Below are 18,412 nucleotides of genomic sequence, written 5' to 3' on the forward strand. Positions count from 1 at the left end.
ATTTGTGTAAAACGCCCTGTTCCTAAACCACACGCTGTCAGTCGTAGCACAGTACTGACAAAACGGGAGGAGACTTTAGTCAAAACAAACGCACTTCATTCCAATTCACCCACACCGCATTTTTTTTTTTACCAAAAAACATATTATATTATCGGAGCTATTAATAACGTTATCGAGTTTATCGGGATGACGTCATAATTGCTGATATCGGCCCGATAATTATCGGCCCGATAATTATCGTGCATCCCTAATCGATAGTATATGTGTACTTATGCACGCTAGAGAAGCGGGCTGAAAAATCGATTATCTTATTTCCTGATCAGCACACACACACTCACAGCCACACACACACATATGGGACACACTGATATATAGGTGAAAAGAGCTCGGATTATCCCAAGACTGGTAAAATAGATTCCTTACCTCAGATCAGATGTTCTCCAAAAAGATTACCGGTATTCCAATTCCTGATTGCCATTCCAAATATCTATCGCGTTTATTGATCCAACGCTGGGTACTGGAAATACATAATCCACGCTGTTCTGAGGGTGGGCAATGACTGGGATCGTCTCCGGTTACATGCCTGACAAGTACAATGTGGATTCCAGACTATTTTTTTCCCATCCATTTCATTCAGTCCAATCCAATGGGGTGCAATACCATCCGGAGAGACGATAGGGGGCGGTATTTTCCCTGTTCGAGCTCAGACAAATCCCCACTGGTAACGTGAGGCTAGATCAGGGGTCGGCAACCTGCGGCTCCCTGGCCCAAAAAAAAATAAAAAATGTGTTCTCTTATTTTGGAGATCGATGTCATACTGTGACACTGAAATGAAAAAATATTTCATCAACTAAAATATTTAGTCAACTTCTCCTTTTCTGTGTTTTATTTCAAAGTAGGTCTACACATGGTAGTCTTTGTTCAAAGTGGACTACTTTTTATTTTATAAATGTTCCACAAATAAGGGAAGGACTCAAATATACCTGAATAGTTCAGGGTTTTATTTCTACAGACACCAGTGTTTTGTCTCCTCTTCTGTGTTTTATTTAAAAATAAGTCTACACAGCCAGTATTTTTTCTCCTTCATAAGAGTTTGAGGTTTTCCTTTGTTATAACAGGTAAAAACAGCAATAAAAAGTCAAAAAAAATTCTTTTTATTGCTTTATAATTCCATTAATGCAACAAACTGTGTGCTATAAGTATAAAGTATAATGAATCTCAAATTACTTTGGGTATGCAATTGTCAGGCGTTTTATGCTAAATGTGGGGTATGCTTGGGGATATATAAAATGTTATACACTGTTATCTTCATTTTAACACTTTGGCTGCCGGAAAACGCCTAAACACGTCATTCCCGGCCATGCTCAAGTTGCCGCAGACGCTTTACAGCGTCTTTAACACTTTGACTGCCATGAAACGTGTTTTGACGTCATTGCTGGCCATGCTCAAGTTGCCGGGGGACGCTGTACAGCGTCCTTATATCAATATTTAAAAAATCTGCGATCGGATTCATATGTCCCCTCCGCTGGCCTGAGATCCACCAGCAGGACCCACTGAGCTCTCTGGCGGTTCAGGAGCGCCATCTGGTGGCCGATCGGCGCAATCGCTTTAACAGGAAGTGGCATAGAGGTTGTGCTACGTCCGTAGTACTTCCGGGTGCTCGCTATAGGTCCCGCGACTCTGGCTCGTCACGCTACACAGTGATCGATTGCCAATAACTCGATAAACAACATGATTTGGACGTATATACCATTATACAAGCTGGAGATGGACCGGGTAAATTTACATCCCATAATGATAAGATTTCAACTCTACGATGATCGCCCAACGGCGCGCGGAGACTGGGGTGAGTTTCAGCGTGTAACGTTACCGTCTTCGATACTAACTGCTATTATCAACATTTGACCCACATTAGATGATTGGTATAACGCTGCCCACGGAATTATAAACGGCCCCTAGCCCATCCGGTCAACATCAGATGACGTGTAGTAACTTCTAGAAGTACGTCTAGTTGTAATTTTTTATATCGCGCTGATTGCCATAAAACTGTATTGCATCATCAATATAATGTATTTGGGGCTATAGATCACGTTCTGGAGAAAGCTGCAGAAAGAGATGAAAACATACTTATACATTAGACCATACTTTACTATGAATATGTGAATGAAAAAGTTTAACGTTGCTACACAATGAACAATACATATAGGACTTTGAATGGGCCCTAATAATGGCAATGTAGCAATAGAATTTAAAAAGTTATAGCCCTGCAAAGAAGGGGACTTTCTCCATAGACAAATAGCGCTGGCAATCTATGGTATATCATGAATTTAACCTTAGGCAACCAAAGTGTTAATATCAATATTTCAAAAATCTGGGATCGGATTCATATTTCCCCTCCGCTGGCCTGAGATCCACCAGGAGGACCCACTGAGCTCTCTGGCGGTTCAGGAGCGCCATCTGGTGGCCGTTCGGCGCAATCGCTTAACAGGAAGTGCTATGGAGATTGTGCTGGTCGGCCGTATTACTTCCGGGCACTAGCTATAGGTTCCGGGACTCGATCTCGACACACTACATAGCGATCGATTGCCAATAACTCTATAAACAACATGATTTGGACGTATATACCATTATACAAGCTGTAGATGGACCGGGTAAATCGACATCCCATAATGGTCAAATTTCTACTCTACGATGATCGCCCAACGGCGCGCGGAGACTGGGGTGAGTTTTAGCGTGTAAAGTTACCGTCTTCGATACTAACTGCTATTATCAACATTTGACCCACATTAGATGATTGGTATAACGCTGCCCACGGAATTATAAACGCCCCCTAGCCCATCCGGTCAACATCAGATGACGTGTAGTAACTTCTAGAAGTACGTCTAGTTGGAATTTTTTATATCGCGCTGATTGCCATAAAACTGTATTGCATCATCAATATAATGTATTTGGGGCTATAGATCACGTTCTGGAGAAAGCTGCAGAAAGAGATGAAAACATACTTATACATTAGATTAGACCATACTTTACTATGAATATGTGAATGAAAAAGTTTAACGTTGCTACACAATGAACAATACATATAGGACTTTGAATGGGCCCTAATAATGGCAATGTAGCAATAGAATTTAAAAAGTTATAGCCCTGCAAAGAAGGGGACTTTCTCTATAGACAAATAGAGCCGGAAACCTACGGTTGATAATGAATTTAACCCATGGCAGCCAAAGTGTTAAGGGTAAATAGGTTGTGCGGCTCCCTGAGCATTTAATTTTGTGGTAGGGGGGGAAAAGTGGCTCTTTTGATAGTAAAGGTTGCTGACCCCTGGGCTAGATTGATGACAAATGAATGGAAATCAATAATAAAAGAAATAACGATTAAAAACCAGATTTCTCGTGGGTTGGCACTCAACGCATGGCATGAACTAACGAGATTTCTCGTGGCTGGCACTCAGTGTTAAGAGTAGTTGTACCTACTTACTGGTCACGGGAGGCTTCAATAGAGTTTTAGATGGTAATTCATTTTTGTGAATCCATTTTTTTAAACATCTTTGTTGGCCGACGGCTCCTGCTATCTTAACGTTAGCAAGCTAAAAGTGCATATGTAGCTTAATTAACGTACATAACCTGTGTAACGTTAAGTAACTTGTGTCCCGCTGGGAAAGTTCAGCATCACTTCATACACTTGGTTTAATCCAAATGTCCATTCGGAAACGTTGTATTATGAAATAAGACGGGTGAGTGTGAGTCACTCAACTCTCTCTTTTTTGCATGATTGATTCATTTTCTGATAATGTATGATGGTGACCCCTCCTCATCTGACTAGACTGTGTTGTTGTGTCTGTGTTCACGCATGACTTTTTAATTATTGTAAACAACATAGTACTGTGATATTCTGATATATATCACATTCTGATATATATTTTTAGTGTAAAATAAATGTAAAAAATGTAAAACGAAAATTTAAAGAGCTTAATAGATAAAAAAAAAAAGCGGAGGTTCGAACCCATTAAGATTCGAATGCCAACGTAACAAACGAAGGTCAGAATGTTCGAACATTTGGACTCAGCCCTACAAAGTCATAGTCTGCATGATTCCACAAGGGAATACCCTCCCCTGTGATGAGGTGTGATTGTTAGGGATGTGACTTAATGAATGAATGCGTCCACCAGGTTCTATCGTAGTGACGGGGAGAGCCCGGCGGAGTCCAGCAACGAGCCCATATTCTCCGTCAACAACAGCGGTGGAACCAGTCGGACCCGCGGCACCGATCGACCGGGGTGAGAACCTTTTTATTTGTATAATCTTTATTGTTAAAATACACAATAAAGTAGGGCTGGGCGATATAACGATAATGATAATTATTGCGATATATTTTAATAATTGATATCGGGGGGGGGGAATTGAATTTGATTAACGTGGTGGCATCCATAGTGAAGGAGTACATGTACCTTGGAAGCTGGATCAGTGAAGGTGGAAGAGCTAACATGAACATGAACATGAACCGGAATTGCAAAGGGCGCATTCTGGAACCATAAGGAATTATTGAGAAGAAACATAAGTTGGAAAACGAAGACCAGGATTTTGGAAACGTATGTTATGTCAGTCTTTTCATACGGAGCAGAAGCATGGACGCTGAATGAAGAGGCAAAGAGGATGATAGACTCTTTTGAAATGTGGACGCTGAGGAAGATGCTGAATATAACGTGGAAGGATAAGATCAAGAATGAGGAGGTACTGAGAAGAGCGGATATGCAAGGAGGACAGCTGCTGGAGAGGTTGAAAAAGAGAAAGATGGAGTTGTGCGGGCATGTTCTGAGAGGATCCATCAGGGATATGTTCAAGAAGGTGGCGATGGGGAAGGTGGATGGAAGGAGAGGAAGTGGAAGACCAAGAAGAGGCTGGGTAGACGATGTCTGTGATTGGAGCGGAGTGAGAGGCGGAGTCACGGAGTTGGAGAGAAGAAGTGGGGACAGAATGGGTTGGAGAGTGATAGGCAACCTTCGGAACGAAGAAGCCCCACCTAATGATGATGATCCAAGCGATAAATCGTCATATCCGGCTGGCAACCAATGTGTTAAGCTAGAGTGCAATAAACACTCATTAGGTAGGGAGTGTACTCTGATAGGAAACCAAATGCTATGTTACTTGTTACCACTGTAGCAGCACCTTACTTTCAAAAGAATACATTTCCACAATGTTAATAATTTTTTTCTTTTGTAGTTTGTTTTCAAGAAGAAAAAATATATAATTTTTAGGTTGTATCGACTAGCCCATAAACCTCTTAACACATTCAGCGCCAGAGGTCGCTGTGGGCCGTATGGACGTGTGTGCCAGCGCTTAAATGAATGGGGATACATGCCGGTGTTTGCAGTGCTAAAACTATATTAAATATCATAGCTATGGATATAAAACTATTGCCCATTTGACATCGAGTATCTATCATCCATACATTCCCGTTTTATACCGTGGTGAATATGAGTATAGTTTTAGAGTAATTCTGTGTAATCCCGGAAACGGGGGGTTTCTATGCTTCGATCGTCACCAACGGCATACGTTGTGGAGTAACGTTACAATAACATTTTCGGATCACAACGAAGGCATGCTCGGATCAACGCAAGATTGATACCATATAGCCCTTACCTTGACTAGGATGTACTTCAAAAAGAATATTCCAATTATTTGATCGCCATTCCAAGTATTGATGTCGATCGTGTTGCCAACATAATCCACCAAAGAACATGAATAGTGCTTGATTCTCCCCAATCCATGTGTTATAAACATTACTCCTGCCTGACTAGGAAAACCCGGACTGGACTTTTTAGATCGACGTACAGGCTGAGCCAGAGGGTTTCCAAGGATGTGCAATACCGGCCGCAAGGCGTTAGGCGGCGGTATTGGAAGTTTGCGATCTCAGACCCATTCAGGACAGCCTGCACAGGCTGCCTCGATGGATTATGAATGGAAATAGCAAATAAAAGAAATGGCACTGAACTGTTGGGCCACAGAAATGAGAATTCTCGTGAACGGCACTGGATGTGTTATAGGGCTGCACGATTAATCGATTTTAAACCGAAATCTTGATTTAGAATGATGCAATTATCAAATCGAAAAAAGAAAAAAATATCTCAAATATTTTTTTACTCTTTTTTTTTTTAATTTGTTTAACCAGGAAGTCCGATTGAGATACAAGATCGGTTTGGGAGGGGGAGGTAAGGGGTTTTAGATTGTGTGTTGTGAAGTTTAGACTTCAGAGAGGGAGATTAAAGTACAGAAAAAAAGGTACCGTTGGGTACCGGTATCGATTCCCAGGTGAAAAGAAACATTTTCAGGCTTGGTGTCCCGAAAAGACCCACCGCGTAGGCCAGATGCAAGCCGCATTTTACAATAAACCTCTGTGGGGCTGTTTGGTTTTTTTATTTATTATAATCGCAAATTTTATCGCAATTGCAATATCTGTCAGAAAAATTGCAATTAGATTATTTTCCAAAATCGTGCAGCCCTATTGTGTTAAGCCCGAGCGGTCTGGTGGTGGACCGCAAATGACATCACGCCATAATTCCATCTCTTCAGACTGTATGAATTAATGTTGCGTTTATTTTTTCAAAATCGTGCAGCCCTATTGTGTTAAGCCCGAGCGGTCTGGTGGTCGACCGCAAATGACATCATGCCATAATTCCATCTCTTCAGACTGTATGAATTAATGTTGCGTTTATTTTTTCTTCACATGTAGCCAAGAGTAAAGACCCTAACCCTGTCAAAGCAGGAGTCATAGTGTATATTTTCAGCAATATGTTTCTTTACCAATAGGTTAAAGTGTTATTAGTGAAATATGAGTTTTGGAGCGGCCGGGTAGCGCAGCGGACTAAGCGTCTGTCTACCACCAAAGAGACAGTGGGATCGAATCCAGCTGTGGTGCTTCCGGGTTGGCCGACCGTCCATACTAACACAATTGGCAGTATTAGCTGGTGGGAAACCCGGCGAGGGTGGGTCCTGGTCGTTGTAAACAGCGACTCCTACAGTTCGGTCGGGGCGCCTGCACAGCAAGGGAAGGATCTAGGAGAGGTAGTGTGACCTTCCACACGTTACACTCTCCCAGTGAGAGTCCGCGCTGCCAGGTGAAAAGAAACGGTGGGCTGGGTACACATGTGTCGGAGGAAGCATAGTCTCCGCCCTCCCGGACCGACAGTAGGGGGTAGAGTGCGCAACGACCAGGAAGGGGATTGGGAATTGGCATAACGACTAACATTGGGATGGGAGAAAAACGGAAAAAGGAAGGGGGGGGGGGGAAAATTGTTTTGGAAATCTATTCGGAAACGAGTGAATATCGACATTAGAAAATGCGCGCCACCATTTTGTTTGTAGCCATATGAGGAGAGGAGACCCAGGGCTTTCGATAGGCGGTGGGAAAACGCTGTTGCAATCTGATGAAAAATGGCGGAGACATTTACATAATAAAAAAGTAACTGTACTTACAGTAGATTTCATTCACGGTTTTTGCTGCACGCCTGGTGATACTAAATCCAGATTGAACTATGCCATTGGAAAGAGGAGATTTGGCCCGATCCATAGATGTGCGACTTGGCCACAATAAGGTCATTTATAGGCCTGATATTCTATATTCTATAATAATATTTCAAATTGCATGTGTCCCGATGGCAGAATTCAGTACTGTATCTACAAAACCTTCTGTTTAATCATCTTCCCTTTATTCATTTGCTTAGATTTATTTTTGTACACGTGATCTCAAAAAGGTGCTGAACGAGCTCAGTGGCTTATTCTTTTGCATGGTGTTATTCACTGTAAAAGATGGGGGGGGGGGGGGGATTATAGAATTGATATTCTCCTTTGGTTCATTACAATTTACTCAAGCCTAGTAACAGACACAATATTTCTGACACTGGGAATACGTTCCCTGAGATCCATAGATGTCCCTCGATACCAAGAACATGCAATCTTCCATTTACTTGGGTATGTATCTTTTGCGGATTTTCAGAAAATAGGGCTAGGGCTCAAGAGGTTAATATCTTGACCCTTTAGCCATGATATGTGTAGTAATATATCTTTCTTTTCTATAATCTAATTGAAATGTGTTCTGGTTAAATCTCTTCCCACCAGGCCGAGTCGCTCTAGCTGGAGGCTGGACCGAGACATGGGCTTGATGAACGCCATCGGCCTCCAGCCCCGACACCCCACCCCCTCTGTGACCTCGCAGGGAACCCAGACGCCCACCGTCCAGCTGCAGAACGCCGAGACGCAGACGGAGAGGGACCTGTCTGAGCCCAGCACCTCCCAGACAGCAGCAGGTAGACACAGCACCTCCCACACAGCAGCAGGTACACACAGCACCAGACGCGTGAATACTTTCGGCAGCCCACTTGTCCTTCCGCGTTGCTCTGATTGGCCGAGCGCGCGCATGAGCCTGGACGGGCTCCTCAGCCAGCTCCTCAGCCAGGCTCTGCTTAACGCAATTTATACAAATGGAAGTATTGATTACGCCGTAACGAATCATTAAAAAAATATACCCTTAACTGGAATATGTTGTGCCTTTACACATATGTTGGATTATGTAATTGGTTTGTCATGACAAACCAATAAAAAATCGCGAATTAACCGGTGGCTACAACAACACACAGTAACTACATGCGTCTGTCTACCACCGCAGAGACACTGGTATCGAATCCGGCTGTCAGCGGTCCCTCCGGCTTGGGCGGTCGTCATACTGGCACAATTGGCAGTGTCAGCGGGTGGGAAGCCGGTGGGTGGTAAGCCGGTGGGCTGTATTCTGGTCGTTGTAAACAGTGACTCCTACAGGTCGGTCAGGGCGCCTGCACAGCGAGGGAAGGAACTGGGTAAGGTAGTGTGATCCTACCACGCGTTACACTTCCCCGGTGAGAGTCCTCGCTGTCGGGTGAAAAGAGGCTGCTGGCTGTCTCCTATGTATCGGAGGAAGCATCTGATAGACTTCAGGGCTCCCTAGACTGACCAGTGGGGGGCACATGCGAGCAACGACCAGGAAGGGGAGGGGGTAATTGGCATAACGACTAAATTGGGATGGGAGGAAAATACAGAAAAATAGGAGGAGAAAAAGTGGATAAATGTTTTTGAATTATAACCTGCTTCCAGAGACGAAGCATATTATGAGTCAGATTTACTTTCCCTGATGCTTCAGCATTTTGATTTAAACGGAAGCCTTTGGAGAGGCCTAGGCTAATGAGACATCCTGCTGAGACATCGTGTTGGAGTCCACAGCAACGCACACAACTAGGGATGCTCCGATATTGATATCGGATATCGGCCCCGATATGACAAAAATGTATGACTAAAATTTTATGATAATATAAGTATTAGTATTTCTTTTTTTATAATAATAAATAACAATTCAGTACATTTATGTGTTCATTTGTTTGTTCGGTTATTACATTTTTTATTTTTTATTTTTTTTCAACTCTGCCTCTCTTTGTCAACTACAACAAGCAATGCTGTTTGTTATTTAACACTATGGTCGCCAAAAACGCCGTAGCACGTCTTTCCCCGCCATGCTCATTCTGCCAAAGATGCCGTACCACGTCTTTGATATCAATATTTCAAAAATCTGTGATCAAAATCATATTTCTCCCCCGGAGTCTTGAGATCTACTGTTGATCCCCTCTCAACTCTCCAACGGTTCAAGAGCGCCATCTGGTGGCCGATCGGCGGATCGCCCAGAGCGGAAACAGGAAATGGAAGCTGGTGCTCATTTCAATTCGGTCCGATCACTCTGTAATACCGATCACTCTGTAATAGTCCCAGGACTCGAGCTAGACACAACGGATAGCAATCCGTTACCAATAACTCGATAAACATGATTTGGACGTATATACTATTATACAACCTGGAAATGGATCGCATATTTCTACATCCCATAATAGCAATATTTCTGTTCCACGCTCATCGCCCAACGCTATGAGGAAGCTACCGTAAGATTCAGCGTTATTTTTTAACGTGTTCGATACTAACTGCTCTAATGATCATATCACCCACACTAGATGAATCATCTAACGTTGGCCACGGAATTATAAACGACCCCCCCCCCCCCCCATCCGGTCAACATCAGATGATCAGTAGTAACTTCTAGAAGCACGTCCATTTGAAATTTTTTATCTCGCGCAGATTCCTATCAAACTGTATTTGATCATCAATATAATGCATTTGGGGCTATAAATCACGTTCTGGAGAAAGCTGCAGAAAACGATAAAAACATACTTATACTTTAGACCGTATTTTAGTATGAATATGTGAATGAAAAAGTATAACGTTGCTACACCCTGAACAATAGATACTTGACGTTGAATGGGCCATAGTAATGTCAATTTAGCAATACAATTTAAAAAGTTATAGCCCTGCAAAGAAGGTAAACATCCCCATAGACAAATAGAGCTGGCGGAGGATGGTATATTAAGAATATAAGCCTGGCGACCAAAGTGTTAAGATGAGGTCGGACTCGGCACTGACAGATTTGTGTTCATTGTGCTGCTTTTATAAAGCCTCAAATGACGGCTTACAATATTTCATGAAAGCAAAGTGTTTTGTTTGTCTAAGATTTAAAAAGGTTTAAACTTTACAGCACTGACAAAGTTGAACAAAGTGCTGTACAAGTCCCACAACATAAAAATAAAAATAAATTAAAAATATTTTTAATTTTAATTTTTTTTTTATCTCGAAGCTTCGAATTAAAATCGAATATCGGCCCCGAAGCTTCGAATTCCAAAAAAAAAATGAAGGTCAGCCCTAATCCCTACACACAACACCTTCTAGCCATTAGCCAGTACCGCACCAGCAACCAACTAACTTCAGCTTGTTCACAAAACCTTCTAGCCATTAGCCAGTACTGCACCAGCAACCAACTAACTTCAGCTTGTTCACAAAACCTTCTAGCCATTAGCCAGTACTGCAGCAGCAACCAACTAACTTCAGCTTGTTCACAAAACCTTCTAGCCATTAGCTAGTACTGCAGCAGCAACCAACTAACTTCAGCTTGTTCACAAAACCTTCTAGCCATTAGCCAGTACAGCACCAGCAACCAACTACCTTCAGCTCGTTCACAACACCTTATAGCCATTAGCCAGTACCGCAACAGCTTGTTAGCGAGCAGCATCCCAGTGATGTGGCAGTCCTCCTTACATCAGTGTTTACATTTTCTTCCTTGGTCCAGCAGGTGACGAGGACGGCTGTTTTTTCCCTCATTCAGCGCCAGGGGTCGCTGTTTACCTTCTGGCTAGAACGCCATTGCTGTAGTCCAGTGGTTCCCAAACTGTGGTGCGCGCACCCCTTGTGGTGCGTGAGCGCCCTCTAGGTGGTGCGTGACATGAAAATGCTAATGGTGGTTTTTATTTTATTTTTTTTACAATAAAATGTCATACAAATCTTAGTCAAACCTTTAGTATTATGGATATTAAACGTGCTGGCAGAGTACATGCATCCATGTTGTCGTGAACATTTTAATTAAATAAGGAAATTCCCTATCCATAGTCGCAGTGGGAAGAGATAAAATAAAAAATTTAATCTGTGCACGGAGACCAGCAACAATTTGTTAGCTATGGGTCTAATAACACCGTCGATTGTCAGTGAGTTGCTTCTGGTCAACATGCAAAAAACAGATTGTTTTTTCATCCGTACATTTCCGTTTTATACCGTTTTGAATATGAGTATAGTTTTGGTGATTCTTAGTAATCCCAGGAAAAGACGCGATAATAGCCCTTTAGTGAAATCCACTTATCACGTTGTCATTTTTTGCGTGATTATCGAATCTTCCTGAAATCAACGCTAGATTATCGTTATTATCCTTCCTCATGCACCCATGAAATGGGGCTTGTAGCGGGGCGCTCGCCCCCCTCCCACCACAGCCAACGGTAAAAAGCACAACACAGTCCACACACACAGCTTCGATCGCGGGAGAAAGAAATATCAGATTAACGCAAGATTTGATATATAGTGTTCTTCTCTGATGTAATGCAAAAAAAAGTACTGCTCGCGGAGGTCCGTCCCATGTTGTGCGGCATTGCATATGAATGGGGGGGGGGGGCAGCCTTGCAGATGTATGGTTGTAAACGCTCGTCCTGCCGGAGTATTTAAACCCCGCCCGCACGGCTCAGATCGGCCCAGAAAAGAAACTACATTGTTTCTAATGGAGTGCAATACCGGCTGGAAGGCGGCGGTATTTGCCCTTTTGCAAGCTCAGACCCATTCCCAATGATAACATCAGGCTGGATGGATGAAAAATGAATGGATATAGCTAATAAAAGAAATAACGATTAAAACCAGACTTTTCTCGTGATTGGCACTGAACGGTTGGCGAGTTAACCCGACTTTTCTCGTGATTGGCGCAGAATGAGTTAAGACACACTTTCTACAAGTGGTAGGAAGCTACCGCTCTTTTCTAAGACCCTTTCTTTAGTTAAAGGTGCTATGTATGACATTCTTCCAATAGATGTCGCATTAGAGCACCAGCATGTAATTTATCCAATGAGGTGCATTCCACGTGGAGGAATGGGAAGTAGGGAGGGGATACATGCATGCAACATGTAAACAATAACATTAATTTTGGACCCGCAAAAATCTTTTTAACCTATTAAGCCCTAGCCATATCTTCGCCTAAAAGTACATACCCAAGTATATGGAAGATTGCTACACTTCTACAAGGTCCATTTGCATGTTCTATGGACATCTATGGATCTCAGGGAATGTATTCCCAGTGTCAGACATATTGTGTCTGTTACTATGCTTGAGTACATTGTAATGAACCAAAGGAGAATATAAATGATTATTTTTGTTTTTTTCCTTCTTTGACAGTGAATAACACCATGCTAACATTGACCAGACATGAAACATTGCCACTGAGCTCATTCAGCACCTTCTGGAGATCAAGTGTACTAAACATCTAAGCAAATGAATAAAGGGCAGATGATTTACATGGTTTTCTATAGATACAGTATTGAATTTTGCCATCTGGACATTTGAAATATGAATATAGAATAGCAGGCCTATAAATGACCTTATTATGGCTAAGTCACACATCTATGGATCGGGCCAAATCTCCTCTTTCCAATGGCAGAGGTCAATCTGGATTTAGTACCACCAGGCGCCCCTGACAGGGGGGGCTGAGGGGTGACCATGTGATGGATGGGGGGGGGGGGGGGGGGGGGTGACCATGTGGAGGATGGGGGGCTGAGGGCTGACCATGTGGAGGAGGGGGGGTTGAGGGGTGACCATGTGGAGGAGGGGGGGCTGAGGGGTGACCATGTGGAGGAGGGGGGGCTGAGGGCTGACCATGTGGAGGAGGGGGGGCTGAGGGGTGACCATGTGGAGGAGGGGGGGCTGAGGGGTGACCATGTGGAGGAGGGGGCCTGAGGGGTGACCATGTGGAGGAGGGGGGGCTGAGGGGGGACCATGTGGAGGAGGGGGGGCTGAGGGGTGACCATGTGATGGAGGGGGGGGGGGGGGCTGAGGGGTGACCGTGTGGAGGAGGGGGGGCTGAGGGGGGACCGTGTGGAGGAGGGAGGGCTGAGGGGTGACCATGTGATGGGGGGGGGGGCGGGGGGGCTGAGGGGTGACCATGTGGAGGAGGGGGGGGCTGAGTGGTGACCTCGTCAAACAGCTTGATTCAGCTTGAGATCCGTCAGGCTTAAAGTTATGCGCTTGTGGTTGAACCGCAGTGGTTCAGACCAATCAGTGTCTATGAGGAACTGCTGGCAGCTACAGATCTGGTTTAGGTATTTGTTACCTTTGAATTAATTTTTTTTTGTTTTTTTGTATTCCTTATAGGGCTGTCCCCGACTAAGGATTTGGATAGTCGACTTTGATTGGGCGAAATCTGCCGATAGTCGACTGGTAGTGCAAAAAAAGAAATTATACTTTTTTTTTTATTAAAATTTTAAAAAATGTATTCCATTTCGGCTGTGGTGCTTAATGTCTGAAGGAGTCGACTGAAGGCTTCTTGTCCTCTGCAAAAGCATGCCACTGATGGATACATCTTGATATTACATCTTGATATTTGTCTAGTCTAGTGTGTTCATTAGACGGGTGAAATCCTCTGTCAGTGCCTCTGTGCCCATTTTCTTAGGCATATAGCATCTCTGGTATATGCGCCGTTAGCGTTAGCCACGCTTCTAGTTGTAGGCCTCTTTGCTTTTTTTAAAGAATGATTAAAAATATATATATAATTTTTTCTTTTTTGCATTCGACTAAGAGGTTGGCAGTCGACTACGGCTCCTTTCGATCGATTAGTCGACTAATCTGGGTCAGCCTTAATTCCTTACAATAATCGTCTACCGGCATGCTAACTACATAGCTGGCTTCCTCTTCAGCGCTCTCCTACTCCGTCATATGGTTCGTTGATTTGATTGGTTGAAGTTAGCCCGTGATTGACGGATGTTTCATCCAATCACCTGCCAAGTGTTTTATTTTTTAAAGTTCCCGCCCTTTTCCAAACAGTTTCCAAGGACGACTTCTCAGATGGTTCTGTGTCACAAACATCTGGTGCATAAGGTTCCTTCTCAGATGGTTCTGTGTAACAAACATCTGGTGCATCAGGTTCCTTCTCAGATGGTTCTGTGTAACAAACATCTGGTGCATCAGGTTCCTTCTCAGATGGTTCTGTGTAACAAACATCTGGTGCATCAGGTTCCTTCTCAGATGGTTCTGTGTAACAAACATCTGGTGCATCAGGTTCCTTCTCAGATGGTTCTGTGTAACAAACATCTGGAGCATCAGGTTCCTTCTCAGGTGGTTCTGTGTAACAAACATCTGGAGCATCAGGTTCCTTCTCAGGTGGTTCTGTGTAACAAACATCTGGTGCATCAGGTTCCTTATCAGGTGGTTCTATGTAAGTTCTAGGTATGTATGTAGGTTCTAGGTCAGGAGACGGGTTCTTCAAGGAAAATTAGATCTAATCTAATCATATATAATGCAGGGGTGGTAGTTTGTGACACAAGGCCCAGGTCGATAAGGTTGGTTCATGCTGGCTAGCTTAGCTATCAACCCCATCTGTTTCTAAACATGTATTGATCAGGTTGGTTCATGCTGGCTAGCTTAGCTATCACCCCATCTGTTTCTAAACATGTATTGATCAGGTTGGTTCATGCTGGCTAGCTTAGCTATCAACCCCATCTGTTTCTAAACATGTATTGATAAGGTTTGCAGCAACTGAACTAATTTCAAGTAGAACAGATTTGTGCTGCCTGTCCCTTTTTAAATCTTTTGTAGCGGAGAAGACAGTGCGTGAGACGTGCGTTTGGGACACTGGTTGTCGAGGACAGTAGCATTGACCATCAGCCTCTTTGTGTTTCCTCAGGAGAGGCTGTGCAAGAGCGCCCATCCACAAGCAGTGGAGCTGAAAACAACAGGGCCGTAGATGGTACCCTGGGAGACGCCTCGACAGAGACTAGCACCTCCACAGCCAACACTGGTAAACCTTCATACTCATACTGTAGTCTGCTCTACCTCTCAGTGTTGGAAAGGCTAGTTTTTATTGTTTAAAGAGCCCATATTATGCCCATTTCCCAGCTTCATATTTTCAAACATTTGCATGATTTTATGGTCAAAAAGCACCTAATTACAGCTGTACAGGCTGTGTGTGCAGAACATCATGCTCAATCAGTCTGGAACAGGCTGTTGTGGCTCCTGTCTCTTTAAATGCAAATGAGATGCTGCTTCCCACACCGAGTGCGCAGAGGCATCTGGCTCAGGAAATTCAGATCGAACTGTGAAACTAGGCATTGCAGATCAAATATGAATGAAAATCCAGCAATTGCATATCCCATTTCTTGCCTAAAATATTGTCAAAACATATTTTAGTGAACAGTTTAGGTAGAAAAGGGAGAATGTTTACGAGTGAGCCGCCATATTTGAAAACAGACACTGAAGTCAGGACTAGAATGTATCGTTGTAATACTGTTACACAGTGCAGGAGATGTGTAATGGAAGAAAAACAAGGCATTCTAGCAAGAAAGGCTGGACTACAAACAAGGCATTCTAGCAACAAAGGCTGGACTACAAACAAGGCATTCTAGCAAGAAAGGCTGGACTACAAACAAGGCATTCTAGCAAGAAAGGCTGGACTACAAATGACGAATTCTAGCAAGAAAGGCTGGACTACAAACAAGACATTCTAGCAAGAAAGGCTGGACTACAAATGATGAATTCTAGCAAGAAAGGCTGGACTACAAACAAGGCATTCTAGCAAGAAAGGCTGGACTACAAATGATGAATTCTAGCAAGAAAGGCTGGACTACAAACAAGACATTCTAGCAAGAAAGACTGGACTACAAATGATGCATTCTAGCAAGAAATGCTGGACTACAAACGAGGCATCCTAGCTAGAAAGGCTGGACTACAAACAAGGCATTCTACCAAGAAAGACTGGACTTTCAAACAAGACATTCTAGCAAGAAAGGCTGGACTACAAACGAGGCATTCTAGCAAGAAATGCTGGACTACAAACAAGGCATTCTAGCAAGAAAGGCTGGACTACAAATGATGAATTCTAGCAAGAAAGGCTGGACTACAAATGATGAATTCTAGCAAGAAAGGCTGGACTGCAAACCAGGCATTCTAGCAAGAAAGGCTGGACTACAAATGATGAATTCTAGCCAGAAAGACTGGACTACAAACCAGTCTTTCTAGCAAGAAAGGCTGGACTACAAATTATGCATTCTAGCAAGAGAGGCTGGACTGCAAACAAGGCATTTCAGGAGTAGAGTTTTCTGTCGATTACTCCCTTTGGCGTGGACTTTGGACTTTGTAACTGCAGACATTTCACATGCACCTCCAACTGTATAACACACTAAAGGAAAGGGAAAATAGCATAATGGGACCCATTTAACACATTCTGTGCCACGCCTCTTCCGGGAAGAGCATAGCCTCATGCCACCCATTAAACCAATGTAATCCGTCACCTTGTTAGTAGAGCTATATTCTATATTATAGCTATGGATATAATACTATAGTCATTTGACACTGGGTTTCTTCCGGTCAAGATTCAAAAAAGAAAAAGAATTCCATCCATACATTCCCGTGTTATACCGTGGTGAATATAAGTATGGTTTTAGAGCGGCCTAGCGTAATTAATGAAATGCTGAGTTATAGTCCTACACGTCGATTACATTGTAGACGCTAGCGTTTCTTGCCTGAACCCGCTATTGTTCCGGATTCAAATCTACAATATATGTATTATGTTCCATCATGAATGCATGAAAGTGGGGGTGGGGTAGTTTCTGATTATTTGATCGTCAGTAACGGCATTCGCATTGAACACTAAAAACGGTTATCAGCCCGATCGGTATGAAAGCATTGCAGGATCAAGCTAGAATTGTCGTCAAATCGCCCTTACCTGTGGCCGAGAGTAATCCAAAAAGAATATTCCAATTTCTTGATCGCCATCTGGTAGATCCAATGTCCATTTGCTCGACGGCATAAACGACCATAACATACGGGCATAGTTGACGGGCTTCAATGTAACCGGCACAACTGTGCGCCTCGCCCCAGAAGAAAATTTTTTATCCGAGACCTGGGGTCATCCCACAGCCCAGGATACAATGTTAGAAATGGTGCTCGATACCGCCGCCTGGTAGGATGCGGCCGGTACTGCACCTTCGGATTCCCAGTATGCATTTTTTTCAGGCAACACAGCTCCCTGAGATTGAATAGGGTATTAAAATCGGGGGGGGGAAAGGAAAATCGACCCAGAAACGAGAATCTTCGTTTATGGCACTGAACAGTTGGGGCACAGAAACGAGAATTCTCGTGAACGGCACCCAATGTGTTAAGCTAGTTCGCATAAGTAATACAATTTAAAAGGAATCAGAAGATGTGCATCATCTGAAACACTTTTCCTTTGGGAATATCTGTTACTCTGGCAGTTATCAGATTTATTTCCTGGATCTATTTATTTATTAAAACATTTTAGAGCCCTAGTTCTGTTTCCTACTTACCAATTATGTTTTTGGAAGAGTCGTTTCTCAGCACAATCCATGCTGTTCCTCATACTAACTCCGGCTAGTTAGCCACAAACCAATGCAAAGTCAATGGGGTCGAGCTCCCGTACAAGCTGACTGAAGCTCACTGAAATCTACTTTGTGCGCACTGTGGACTAGATTTTAGTTGCCTTCAGTCAGCGTGTGCAGACAGGAGCTTGACCCCATTGCATTAGCTTTAGTTTGTGGCCAACTATTTGGAGCTAGTATGAGGAACAGCATGGTGATTGAAAACATCATTGGTAAAGAGGAAATAGGGCTCCAGATATCTGAGCTATCCCTTTAAGTAAAACAAATTGTGGGCTGTCGGGACATCCTGGCACCACCGTGTCCATCCACCACTTGGTCCAAATAAAAAGACTTCTGGTCCCGGCGCTGTGCCGCCACAGTCATCACAACTTCTGC

General features: G+C 43.4%; 1 protein-coding gene across 1 annotated transcript in view; it reads left to right on the plus strand.

Annotated features, from left to right (window-relative positions):
• ambra1b (autophagy/beclin-1 regulator 1b) overlaps positions 1 to 18,412 on the plus strand; it is a gene marked incomplete at its 3' end in the record, with an annotated part of 130,033 nt that overhangs the window by 77,676 nt on the left and 33,945 nt on the right. Inside the window, exons 15-17 of the mRNA XM_084335105.1 lie at positions 4,169 to 4,276; positions 8,115 to 8,302; positions 15,328 to 15,441. Of these exons, the coding sequence (XP_084191231.1) occupies positions 4,169 to 4,276; positions 8,115 to 8,302; positions 15,328 to 15,441 (410 nt within the window). The remainder of the gene's footprint in view (positions 1 to 4,168; positions 4,277 to 8,114; positions 8,303 to 15,327; positions 15,442 to 18,412) is intronic.

Source organism: Notolepis coatsorum (genome assembly GCF_963971535.1).
Source record: "Notolepis coatsorum genome assembly, chromosome: 18".
Lineage (NCBI taxonomy): Eukaryota > Metazoa > Chordata > Actinopteri > Aulopiformes > Paralepididae > Notolepis > Notolepis coatsorum.